Source organism: Morone saxatilis, unplaced genomic scaffold (assembly GCF_004916995.1).
Source record: "Morone saxatilis isolate NCDOM2014 unplaced genomic scaffold, NCSU_SB_2.0 Contig19, whole genome shotgun sequence".
NCBI classification, from domain to species: domain Eukaryota; kingdom Metazoa; phylum Chordata; class Actinopteri; family Moronidae; genus Morone; species Morone saxatilis.
Genome location: NW_023339751.1, coordinates 8,787,981 through 8,801,286, shown reverse-complemented (window position 1 = coordinate 8,801,286; position 13,306 = coordinate 8,787,981). Strand labels below are relative to the sequence as shown.

Sequence of the window (13,306 nt, the reverse complement as noted above, 5' to 3'; positions counted from 1 at the left end):
TTACAATTAACAAAGTCATTGCTAGGTTCAAATCTGTCACTTACAGGGGAATTAAAGTGATTTACCACAAGATTTGTATTATGAGCATCATAAAGAGACTAATTTAGCTTCTGTCCAAGTACCTGATGCCTCTGTTACTCCTGTATTTCCTCCTAATTTCTGCTTGTTTTGACTTCAAAAATCTAATTTCTGTCTGTCTTTTCTCTTTATTTAGAACGTTCCTGTTATATGTGAACACTGAAGAGGCACAGTGACATAATCTGATATCTAATATCTATTGTCTGAGTGCTGTGGCTCATCCACTTATTTCTTTTTCTTGAAATGTTCACGACCTTGGAATTTAATCTTATTCGACCCATGCACTCATTGTAAGTCACTCTTGATAAGAGTGTCGGCTAAATGCTGAAAATGTAATGCAATGTCTCACTCTCCTGAAATGTAATTTTTGTGTCCTTTTCATAGGTCATACCACATGGGGTGGCGTTTATCTGTTGCTATGAGCTGGGTCACTGCTGGATACTGAGCCATAATGGATACACTGAAAATGTTAGCAACAATTTATAAACAACAGAGAGAGAGAGACATAGATTAAATGAAAATCAATTGTTAGAGAGAGAACTCCACTCTGTGGTGAAGCATCATCCAAATCAATTGACAGAATGTAAGACATGTCAGGTATATGTGTGTGTTGTGTATGCTCCTGCAGTATGTATTTGTAAATTGATTGTATTCAGCACCATGCAAATAGTGGCGACTCTTTTTACATTTAAAGTCTACATAACTCATTCAAGCTTACCATCTCAATTTCTAATTACTGCTCTTCATTATCAGCGGACCAAAACTAAGGCTAAAACAGCTGCAGTGCATTGCACAGGTCCATGTATTGTCTAACTTTTAATTAAAGTTTAAGGGTCACTGTTCAAAATGTGGAGTGGGCTTGTTTTTCATTGAGCCTCAATTGAACATTTTCAACAGCAGAAAATTGTGCCATAGAATTTACTCTTACACATACAATGTGTGCAAGTAGAAGCTGAGTAACACTGTAATTAAGTGCTGGTTACTTAATCTCTTTCTTCAAATATTTCTTCCTGTGTCCAAAAATGGGAACCACAAGAAAGTACTCGAGTGAAAACAAGTGCTAAAACAGAAGTTTGGCTAAAAGCAAGAAGACACAACTTATATATGATGTGGATTAAAGGGTTCTTATATTCTGTAAGTGGAAACACTGTAGTAAACCGAACAGATGTAAGAAATGCATGTTCTTGCTCTCTTATATTTAACTTGTCATGAGTCATAGTGTTGTTGTTCCCCCTCCATATCTATACTTAGATTTTATTCAGAGAAGACATCACTCAAATCTCATGTAGATGTGTTTGTCTTGTCACTGTGCTAGCAGCACAGCACTGGCGGCATTTGAGACAACTATTACTATATAACCTGTTGAAATGCTTTTGTAGATCTTGTGATTGTAAAAAAAAAGGTGTAGAAATGTCCCCTTCACCCTAAAAATGGAAAAATTGCACATACTGTCTGTCTTTATGCTTTTTGTTTGTTAGGAATCCCAAGACAGGAATACGTGGCATGTAGGCAAGTCTTGCAAAGAAAACCACTGGGAGCTATTGAAGGCTTTCTTTCCTCCCACTTTTAAAACAACTACGCTGTTCTTTAGTCAAAGGCCCATTAAATTGCAACATATGAAGTAATGAAATAAGCTGACTTTGTGTCCAAGAAGGAAGAGTTCTTGGTGGAAAGTGGGATGACTGCTTGACAACTAATATATATCGTTTTTTGCAGTTTTATATATTTTATGTATTCCATTAATCTTCACTGTTTCATTATTACTTTCACTATCAAAGACAACAAGAAGCTAATGCTCCGCTCTGAAAGAGAATTATCCCCACCCACCCCCTGGAAGAGCTTTGTCCCAAACAGCTTTAAATCTGCTCATAGACAGACAAATGACTTAAGAGGCAACATAAATTAAACACATAAGTAATTCATTTCATAAATACGGAGCTGTTAACTGAGACCATGGTAAATCCATGTTATGCTGTTTATTGTGCATAATGTGAATAATGCAGGATTACATGCTTTTTCTATTCAGTGATAAATAGCTGTGAATCTTTAAATCTGTAAACACGGTTTATCCTGCTGTCCACTGATATGCATTATTCTGCATTATCCATGAGCAAAGACTGACAAAAATGATAACAACTGTGTGAAAGTGGTGAAAATTATCAGCATTATTTCACATGCTGCCCACGGCTGATTATGTTGAACATTTTCAGAGCTGACACTACGAGACTGTCTGAACTGACAGTTTATTATACTGATTGTCCAGTGTTGTTTATGACGCATACTGTTTTCTGTGTTGACCTTGCAAACTGGATTCTTTTTAGAGAAATATACGCTACTCTATTGCAATGTATTATTACCTATTGCAGTGTATTGTGTTTTTTACTGTACTGTATTATGGGGAACTGCAAGTGAAGTGTATCCATTAATTCCCAAACACTGCTTTAACTGAATGTCAGTAAGTGAACAAATGCATAACACCAAAACATGCTAATTGCTGTTCACTGTGGCGGATATGATAAAGACAAGATTATTTGTTTGCACCCTGGCTATTTGAATCAGCCATGAGTAAATTTGGCAAAGTATACTGTGTGACAGATGATCCCATCTGCATCACAGTTAGCGACAAGAGTGGGACTGTCAGGTGTCTCATCAACACATTTCAACAGGAAAAAGCTCAAGGGGTAGAGGCACCAGAGCACAAACACCCTGTCCAATCAATCAGAGCGTATTAATCTAAGATACAGCTTGACTTTACCTCTTTTAACAAACATGTCAAAAGCAATTAGAAATTAATGTTCAAGCTACATTTTGGGCACAAAGTAAAAAAATGAATGACTTTCATTATTGGGGTCAGATGTTGCTTCAAAAGGAACAATCTCATGATTAAATTCAGAATTACAGTGTATAGGAATAAGTTACTGGTTACTGTGACTTCAAAACTAATTTAAAAGTGATTCATATAGATATATATGTTAACATTAAGCACAGGGTGTTTCACTTTACTGAGATCTTGTTGAAGGCTTGCAGACAACATATGAAAGCATCTTGTGTTTAATTTGGTCATTTTATATCTGATTTACTATGTTTCCATATAAGGGTACAGTATTGTCTTTGCTTGCTTTCCTGTTTCTTTTCTCTTGCCTCTGTATATAATGTAACCCCCGGTTAGCTCATGTGTGCTGAGCACCTTTGGGTTTATGACACTATAATAAAAGTATATTCAGTCATCCATTCACCACAATAACACATCACTCAAGCAGTTATTAGTGTCATTTTTAAGATTACGCTCCCACCTACCAGGTGCTGTAAGGCAAGAGAGAACACAAAGTCCGGATCTGGACCGGATGAATACTAAAGTTACATTTGTGGACTGAATCCATTGAGCCGAGTTTTTATGTTTGCTTTGCGGTGATAAGTTCTCTATTAAAAGTAACACATTCTCAGCATGTGAATAAGTCCAAGGCTACCAGCAGTATGAAGAAGTACTTTATATGCTGCATACCGAGCTTGATTATACTGCCCTGTTAGACATACTGTAACATTAAGTCAGAGGAAAGACTGTAGAACATCTGTCTCAATGGTCCCCTCTGTGACCTTGATATCAGTTACTGCAAGTAGTGATGGAAAGAGAAGTTGATTCTCATGCTAAACTACATTCACTTAAATAGTGTATTAAACTTTTTTTTGCCAGATGAGAATCTATGACTCCTATTAAAACTGATATAAGCACTTCAGCCTGTACTGTCTCATATGGAGTTCCTTACATTATCTGACTGACGATGATATTTGGTCAGTGTGCTTCATTTTTAATCAAGAAATCTTAAGACAGGTGTTGCAGAAAAGCTTGCAGCTTGTTTTGGTCTGATAAAGACAATATAATAAAACACTAATTGTGTTTGCAAAAAAATCATGATCTTACTCTATGGTGAATGGAGAGCGGCTGGCAGTAGGCCTACATATCCGAGGATTAACAGCACAGTTTGAATCCAGTCAATCACACAATTAAGGTAATTAAACCTTTCGCCCTTTTCGCCCTGGAGAGCTGCACATTTCTAGTTTATTACCCGGGTGTTGTGTGCCAGTTAGTTGACCTTGGAGGGCCAGTGGGTTAGAATAAGAGGTGATGGCTCTCTGACTCTACTTTACTTTCTGTGCTCAAGCTGCATTTCTTCACTCGATGGTGGAAAACCCTTCAGAAAAGTTGTGCACTGGAGCCAAAGAGCAGCTTCCTCCAACCCCCCCTTACCCTTCCTACATGCAACACACAGCACAGCTAAATCACAGCCAGCAAGCAAACATGAAGAGTCAAGGTGGTAGTGTGTTAAAACAAGCTCACATTAGGTCACTTCCTCAATGGTTGCAATGGTGTTTTCAGTTGCAGGGAAACATGGTGCCACAAAAGCTCGAGAGTAAGATTAGACTTACCTTCAGCAAGCAGGCGCACTGCATGCACAAAGGAGGGGTCCAAGCTGTTTTTCTCGGCCACCAGTTCAGGTAAGTGCTTATCTGGATGCATTATTATCGCAGCGGACCTCTCTCCACCGGCCGTGCAGGTGAGACGACAGGAGGAGTGCTGAGCGTCGGAATGCAACTGTAAACCTTCCCGCTCCTGCCTTTTTCTTCTGGAGGGTAGCTTCAGTCTGCCAGTCTTTATAAGCAGCACCACAAGCAAAAAAAATAAAAAAACAAAACAAAAACAAACAAACAAACAAAAAATAGTCGCCCCAGATCTCCGAGATGCTTGACGGGGGTGTGATTCCTTGATGAGGTGTGAGCGACTGGAGGTTGACTTGTGATTCAGAGGTGTGAGCCCATCTCTGCCACCGCTGCCTGCTGCCTCTCCTCCTCGGCACTCCGCCAGACTCTCAGACTCACTGGGTCTGCAGACCGCGCTGCTCCCCGCCCCTCAGCAACATTATTGGCCATATTCTGGGACTGGCGCTGCTGGAAAACAAAGACGGTCCCCGCTGAGAGCATACCAATTGGGCGATGCGCTCGGAGGGAATGGATATAAAAAAAATAAATTAATTAAAAAAAAGTTAAGGTTGCACTTGGTCGGGTCTGCAATAATCTCACTCCAAAATGGAAGATTCTGTTGGGTTATTGAAAGTGTTAAGTCCCCTTATTAGGACATAACATTTGATACTGTACATTTACACTATAAATGTTGTGTGGCTGCAGAAATAGGCTTAAAGTCAATCCCAGCTCACACTACAGCATATTATAAAGACATTTTTCATTTTAGTCAGGCAGTTTAAAAAAAAAAGGCTATCAGTGGAGTTTGAATTATAGCTGACTTTGATATGATAACGTTTAATTATAGCCACATCAGTAATATCCTACTAGTAAGAGATAGTGCCTTATCTCTGAGAACAACATTTCTTATCCAATTAGTTTCTCGATTCAGCCGAGGCAACCCGTGATGTACGGTGGCCTGTGAGTTCCCATTAAAGTTCACTAGAGTAGCTTGTACCTCTGGAGAACTGTGAAACACGTATTGTGTCGCTGTCCGTGGTGCTGAACACTGTCTGCACTGAGGACTGGACTGAGGTTTTCTCTGGGTGGTGTTACATCCAGCATGTGGATATGTGGTCACATCTGAAGCTGTTATATTCTAAATTAAAGTACTTTCTTTCTTTAATTGGGCTCCCTGTTAGTTATTTATACACCCTCTCTCCAAATTAAGTCCTACTGGTCTTGAGTGCTGGAGGCCCTCACAGGTTAGAAGACGTGATCTACTCCAACATCTCTGTTAAACGATCCAAAAATAAGTGTGGCCATATTATTATGGAGTAAATTACTGTTTGATTATTTGAGTGCTGAATTGAATCACATGGTTTATGGGACGGGAAGGCAGCAATGGGCCCATCAGCTCATTGTAACTGTTAATAAAAGAGTGGAGCTGTGATGTTAACCTCTAGTCCTACTGGGGCTCATGGAGGTCAAGTCAACTGCTTGTTAAGTGAAATAAATGAAATCAGTTTTAATGTCAAGTGAATGTTTCATTATGTCCTAATGAAGTGAGGTCAGCAATATACGCATTAACGTTTGCATCTCATATAAAATGCCTCTCTTGTCCCTTAGCTTTGATATGGACTGGAATCCTAAAGTCATCTGCAGCGCTGCTTTACTTACTCACAAATTAGTTTTGAGCAGAAGAGGCTGGTGAATGACAAATTCTAGCTCTACTTGACCTTTAGAGCCTATTCTGACGGCGCTGATCAGAATCATAAACACCATAGACACTGGTGGTTGGTGGACGGTAGTTCATTTTGATGTTATTCATGCTTCATTTCCCTTCATATGCACCAATTTGGTCAAATTATTTATTGTTAAAATCAGAAATCTTGTCATTGTACAGTTAAGAGACACAACTACATTTGTCTGTAAAATCCAATATTGTTTGTTCAAACATATTAGGGTTAGGGTTGTGTTATACTACACATTAAGGACTGAACATATCAATAATATCGTTTCAGTTTGATGTGAATGTGCACAGAACTTTTATTCTACATCTAATTGTTGCTACTCTGGGAGCATGTTGTCATTCATCATTACTGTAATTTTTCTTGTTTTTGTAATTTGACCTATGTGGTTTCTTGGCATTGAAGATGATTGTGTTTGTTTGGGAGAAAAAGAGATTGTGTCAGTTTAACTATTTTGTTAGTTAACTTTTTTTCTTATGCACAACTGTATAAATATGTAGAAAATAATTCATCTTATTTGATATTAGCTCTCGCTAACGGCTATTTCTGCTAATTTCTGAAATGCCAAGCAGGTCTTGAAGGAGCCGGTATTGATCATCACTTCCCACTTGCACATCCTCACCTTTTCTTTCTTTTAAATTAATGATTAATCTTTCTCTGAAATGAGACACAACTTTATTTTTCTGCTTGGTAGCCTAAAACAAGTGACTATAGGCCAATGTTGGACAGTGCTATCTTTGTATTTCATGCTTGCTGATTTAATTTAATTCAGTGAATGATTTATGACAGTGATGCTGATAACCCTGCTGATGTTACAGATGGCAATGATGACTATGACTGTTAATATATTTGAATGTTGAGAATGGCTGTAGATTTATAAAGCAGGTAGGCATGAAAGACATAAACGCACACAATGTAGCATTAAAGGAAAGAGAAAAAGAAATATGGATAGGGGAAATAGCTTGTACATTGATGTTTGCAGAGAGAATACTTTCATCAGCTACACATCACATTGCATAAAGAATATTTTGATTGACTTTAATTTAGAAAATCTCTGTATCAGTGCTGAAACGTGTTTTAATTTAGATTTAAACACATTCTTACAGCTCTCTAGTGGTCAAAGTGCAACATTGCACATTACATTGCTACATCAATGTGATGCAGATATGTTTTTTGAGAGTTTCATTCCTTTTTTTTATATTTTATGAAAATAGTGGTGCTGCAGTCAAGTAGTAATCTTATCTATAATTACCAGCGGATCTAAGGTGTTACCAACGAAGCTTAATACCAGTTATTTTGTGAGGCCTTTATGTCTTTTAAAAAAAATGTTTAATAGCAAGAGTGGCTCTTAATGTATAAACATGTTCAAACATTCTTTTACTCAATATTTTAAAGTTTGTTTCCAATTCCCTTCACAGTTTAAATGTCTGTAAAGCACTTCATGTATTATGCTAAAACAAAAAAAAAGAAATGTACCTTGTCTTGCCTTTTGCATACCTCAGTTTTTCTACTTTCATTACAGTGTGAGTCTTTCATCTGTAATTCTGTTTTGTCTTATGCATTCAGTGAGCCTATGGAATATTTCACACTAATGCATTTTGTTTACTTGTATTACTCAGTGTTACATTCCACTGCCTCTTTATTTTGTTAAGCAGGGAAGTGTAACCGGTGTCGGCAACTTTGAGTATCTACTCGTGCACACATTTTTGGCACAGTTAACTGGTGCTGCTTGTCTTTGCAGACATTGTGTGCTGTGCTTTGGCACTTTATGTATCACTACAGACAGCTGTTTGCCATGCTTGTGAATAGTGATTACCAACTTTGCTCTGTTAAACTTTTATTTGTCACTCAAGACAGGTTTGTTGCCTGAAACTCCACACAGACACAGATAACCATTAACAAGACGATTAACAATAGTTTGCTTTGGGACAAAAATACCAACAATCCTTCTAAAACTCTGAACCTCACTGTGTTCTTAGTATGATATCTGATTTTATATGAAATGTGAAATGAAAGAGAGAAAAGACTGGCTAGAACAAAATGTCTTAATGGGTTACAGGTACTTTATTGCCACCCCTGCATAAATTAGTGCCTCACTTGGGCCAACCCCAATCAAAAAAAGTCATACACACACACACACACACACACACACACATATATAGCTGTTTGGCCTCTGTTCTTACTACTATATAAGCATGAAAACAAAAGGTCAACTCCTCTCTAAACTCCATTAAGTTGATCAACACGGATTTTATTTTGAAAGGTTGCACCGGACGTCTTATATTGAATGGTAATGAACGGGATGAACGGGAACAAAACCGAGCAAAACACTTGACAAACAATCACGAAATCACGTGACCATGGCGGAGCGTTTCTCCCCCGACCAGAAGCGTGAAGATCAGAAAAAGTAAGAAAAGTCCAAATGTTTGATTATTAGCACGCGTTGATTCAAGCAGCTGTAAGAAACCAATGGCAGACTAACTGTTGAGAATAACTGTGGATTCACACGTGTCCTGCAGATGAGTGGCAGTCAGATCAACTCTTCATGTATGAATGAGCTGAAAGTTGCATAAGACTAATAAAGAAACTACTAAATAACACACACATTTAAATGGCAGAAGGTAAATTGTAGTTAGAGCTGGGATTATGTATTATTGGAAAATTATTGGGTTTTTTTTTAATGTATATAAAGTATGTAATGTAGCAACAACTGTAACAATAACATGTTCTGGCTCATGTGGATAATTGCTCACTATAATTAATAACGTTATACTGAGTTGATTGAAATGAAGTGGTAAAGGTAACCTTAATAGTAATGATGATTATAATAGGTTAATTACAAGAATAAGAAGATATAAAAGTGTTAGTTATAAATCAAGACACTATTAAAAGTAACTAAAATACATGAATGCGTGAAAAACATGGCTGCACTGTGAGTTGCTCTGCTGGGAAAAAGTTGTAATGTTTACCTGTAAATGACTCATAGTCAAGTTTAAAAGTACAGATTTGACCTCAGAAGCAGCAGTTAACAAAACAATCTCACTTCAAGGTCCATTGAGTGGCTTTCTTGGAGATCTTGAACTTGAGGCTATTTTTTAAGGTTAAAGTCTTATTGAAATAAACTACATCTGATGTTTCTGGCACCAAATTACTATTCAAAACAAATCTAACCTTGCCCCCAAAACAAAGGTGCAAATCGGGGGAAAAACGTAACTATGAAGAGAATAGAATAGAATTTTAAGTCAAACCAATTTTTCATTTATTCAGTTTTATTATGTTTTTTATTATTTTTGGTCATTCTTCTTAAATGTAACTTTTCTTTATTGCTCTCGGTCACACAAATTCTACATGAAATGTGACCCTACAAAGTGCATGTTTATTAGTATTGATTGTATTTATTGGTTTTGGTAAAGTGTAAACTAAACCTCAAAGGCACAGATCAGACTGTGTAGACATTAGTAAACCAATATTTCCTCAGCTATAAGTTCTGTGAGTTTGCATACACACTACACTTGTGTCTTTCCTGCAGGGACTTAAAGATGTCAGCAGTCGTAGTGGTGCATGGTGGTGCGTGGGCCATACCGGATGAGCTGGCCAAGGCCTCTGTTGACGGAGTAAAGGTCGCAGCGTGTGAAGGATTTTCAGTGCTGAAAGGAGGAGGCAGTGCACTGGATGCTGTAGAGGCAGCTGTGAGAGCTATGGAAGATAACGTTGTGTTTAATGCAGGTAAACTGTGCAGAATTATTTGTTAACCATAGAGACACAGTCACACACACATAGGCCTAAAAAACTACAAAGCCTAAAACTACAAGTACTCCAACCTGTCAGCACAGGAGCCGATCCCTTGGATTTATCTGTAGCGCACTGTCGCCATCTGCTGGTGGTGATGCCAACATTCATCTAGAATCAGTGTGTGTGAGTGTGAGTGGGGCTCATCCTCATCATCCGGCATTAATCACAGATTTAGTTTTATTTTATTTTACATTTGTAAACCAGTCTGTCCTGCCTGATGTATATTATATTTGCTCCTAAACCACAACAACAAACAACAATCCACAGGTTTTCCCACTCAAATTGTGTGTTAAGTGTTTAAGTGCCATCTACTGTTAGACATTGAAACAACTATTATACCATCACAATAAATATCCGCTCCTTAAATTAATGTTACATCTTTGGCAGACAACTTGAAATTAAAATTATTAGTGTGAACAGACACTCTGCTAACATGCTTTACATAGTTTTATACAATGAAGCTGCATTTAAACTACATTTTGGGCCTTAGAGGCATTTTAGGTACCGTATAGTGCATACAAAGTGGAATCAGTCCTTAGTATTGTACTCTTCTGCTTCTTTTGTACCGTTTTGTCACCACCCTGTGGACTTTTGAGGATATAGCAAAAAACATAAAACCTCTGCATGCACAGCTGGAAGAAAATCATATCTCAAGCCTGTCAATTCTCTCCCTCCCTCTGTCTTTTGTGGTTAGATATTATTTATTTTCTCAGCTTTAGCGAAGTTCCCTCCAGTTTACATGGATACTAAACACTTTCCTGGCACAATCAGCTCTGAGAACACCTGCATCATATTTTTGTCTGATCTATTGTATGAGCTAGTGACTGATTGTGACATTTAATTGTAGGGCATGGAGCAGTGCTAAATGCTGATGGGGAAATGGAGCTGGATGCCATTATCATGGATGGAAGGACACTTGGCAGTGGTGCGGTGTCTTCAGTGAAGAACATTGCCAACCCTGTGACACTGGCACGGGCAGTGATGGAGAAGGTGTCTTTAATAATTTGCTTTTGGCTCTCTTTGAAAGAAACAGCAGGAGATGCTTAGAAATGCACTGATTTGAATCCTTTTTTTTCTATAAAAGTTTCTAATTAATAATCAAATTACAATCTACTGAGTGGTGTTACCCATCAGTGAACATAATGAAATACATTCTCTATTTTACCTTTTCCTTGCATGTATTCTGCCATGGAAAATCTCAGACTGCCCACATCATGTTGACAAGCAGAGGTGCAAACCTGTTTGCAGAGAGCATCGGCACGGCCACAGTTCCCACTGACACACTGGTGACTGAGTATGAGAGGAAAGAATGGGAGAAGCGCAAGAATTATGTCACTGGAGTAATGGAAGATTTCAACGCTCAGTGGTAAGTATCTGCAGTGTTTGACTTTATTTTGACCCGTCCTTTTCTGGACTTAAATTTCCTTATAAATCTCCACACAGCATCTTTTCAGCCTGAATAGCCTGTTGTGACACCACCCTGAAATAAAATAGAGAAGAGAAATGCCCACATGGTCTAGTCAAAATGACTGCGGATAAACAAACTCATGGTGGATGTACTTTGTTTCTCATTCTAGGGTCCATGATACTGTTGGGGCAGTTGCTGTGGACTGTGCTGGCAATGTTGCATGTGCAACATCAACTGGAGGGATCAGAAATAAAATGGTTGGCCGAGTAGGAGACTCTCCGATTATTGGTATAACTTAATTTAACACACTTTATCAAATAGGCACCTTTTACACTTTCAACTGCAGTTTGAATTTTGAATTTAATGGAAATTAGAAAGTCATCATGAAGTCATCATGATCATAATGGAATTCTGGATTTTTCACATTATAAAATTACTTACTTATAAATTATTACACCTTAAGAGAAAATGTATCATTTATACTCTTGACTTGACTTTTTATGATTAACTTTTGTTGAGTTTAGCTTTTGACACCAGTGCGGGAAATTGAGCAGCTTTAGAAAAAAAGATCAAGTAGTAGTAGATTTAATGTGTTTTTTTCTTATTCTTTCTTGTAAATAAGGTTCTGGAGGATACGCAGACAACCTGAGTGGTGCAGTGTCTTGTACTGGTCACGGAGAGTCTATTCTCAAAGTCACACTGGCCAGACTCATTCTGTCACATGTTGAACAAGGTAACAAGATCACACTTTCAAAAACCTACTTCTTTTAACTACATATATCAGACTTCATCTTGTCTTAATTTAATCTGACATTCTGTTTTTTGGGATAATCATTAAAACACCAAACAGTGAAATAATAAATGAATAAGATTTAAATAGTGTTGTGAAGTTATTTTATTGTTTTATCAAATGAAAAAATAATGAAAAGTTATCTTGCCTGTCTACTCTAAGCTCCCACTTTGATGTAGATTTAGCTGTTTTACCATTCTGGCTTACTGACGTTTTTTTTTGTCTAATCTGAAAATGGCATCAATCACATTTTACATTTACATTTTATTTATTAATACATTTCTCTATTTGTTGTGTATTTATTCCCTAACTGTGTTTTGATAGTTAACTATTTCCATGTAATTTTATGTATTTCCTCTTCCCTACGCAGGTAAATCAGTGGCAGATTCTTCACAGTTGTCTCTGCAGTACATGGCAGACCGTGTCCGAGGTGCGGGAGGCGCTATTGTAGTTTCCCCATCAGGACAGTGGGCAGCCACGTTCACCACTGATCGAATGGCTTGGGCTGCAGTGGATCAAGATGTTCTGTGGTATGGATTAGATCCAAAAGAAAGATTTAAAGAGCAGTTATCACAATAACAATTTTAAGTTTCAACCTTATAAGTCATAGTATTGAGCAATGTAATAGAGAACTGTATTTCACGTGTTTTCTACTAATTCACTATGATTTAGAACACTTGGTCTTTCTTGGTGGATTTTTGCTGCTATTGTTTGTATCCAAATCAACTGAGTAGTGTTTCTTCTTTCTAACCTTTGATGTCAAAGCTAGATTTGTTATGTATTAACATTGAAACATAAACTGTAAAAGATGGATAAGGTAGATATTACAGTATGTAAGTCTCAACACCTTTGTTATTTTAGCAAATAGTCCATTTATTGAAATGTCTTTAAAGGCTCAGTGTGTAGGATTTAGTGACATCTAGTGGTGTAATTGCAGATCACAAGTCTGTCACTACATCCCCTTCCAAAAGCAAATGAGAAACTACATTGGTCAAGAAACGTGTTCGCCCCCCCATCTACAGCCAGTGTTTG

The 13,306-nt window shown here is 37.6% G+C and overlaps 2 protein-coding genes across 2 annotated transcripts in view; one reads left to right on the top strand and one right to left on the bottom strand.

Moving 5' to 3' along the window:
• Positions 1-4,971, bottom strand: part of khdrbs2 (KH domain containing, RNA binding, signal transduction associated 2) — a 55,676-nt gene extending 50,705 nt beyond the window's left edge. The window contains exon 1 of the mRNA XM_035663024.1: positions 4,504-4,971. Within this exon, the coding sequence (XP_035518917.1) occupies positions 4,504-4,594 (91 nt within the window). The 5' untranslated portion in view covers positions 4,595-4,971. The remainder of the gene's footprint in view (positions 1-4,503) is intronic.
• A 3,583-nt stretch (positions 4,972-8,554) lies between these two features.
• si:dkey-103j14.5 (isoaspartyl peptidase/L-asparaginase) lies at positions 8,555-13,289 on the top strand. The gene is made up of 7 exons (XM_035663023.1): positions 8,555-8,691; positions 9,814-10,010; positions 10,924-11,066; positions 11,279-11,442; positions 11,654-11,772; positions 12,107-12,217; positions 12,645-13,289. Exons 1-7 carry the CDS (start codon positions 8,645-8,647, stop codon positions 12,851-12,853), a joined length of 990 nt encoding a protein of 329 aa, XP_035518916.1. The 5' UTR covers positions 8,555-8,644; the 3' UTR covers positions 12,854-13,289.
• Positions 13,290-13,306: the final 17 nt, after the last annotated feature.

Bases quoted from the DNA above. Each gene is read 5' to 3' on its own strand.
- si:dkey-103j14.5 (XM_035663023.1), top strand. From the start codon at position 8,645: ATGGCGGAGCGTTTCTCCCCCGACCAGAAGCGTGAAGATCAGAAAAA. The intron at 11,773-12,106 runs GTATAACTTAAT...CTTGTAAATAAG, and splicing joins AGGAGACTCTCCGATTATTG to GTTCTGGAGGATACGCAGAC. The intron at 12,218-12,644 runs GTAACAAGATCA...TTCCCTACGCAG, and splicing joins TCTGTCACATGTTGAACAAG to GTAAATCAGTGGCAGATTCT.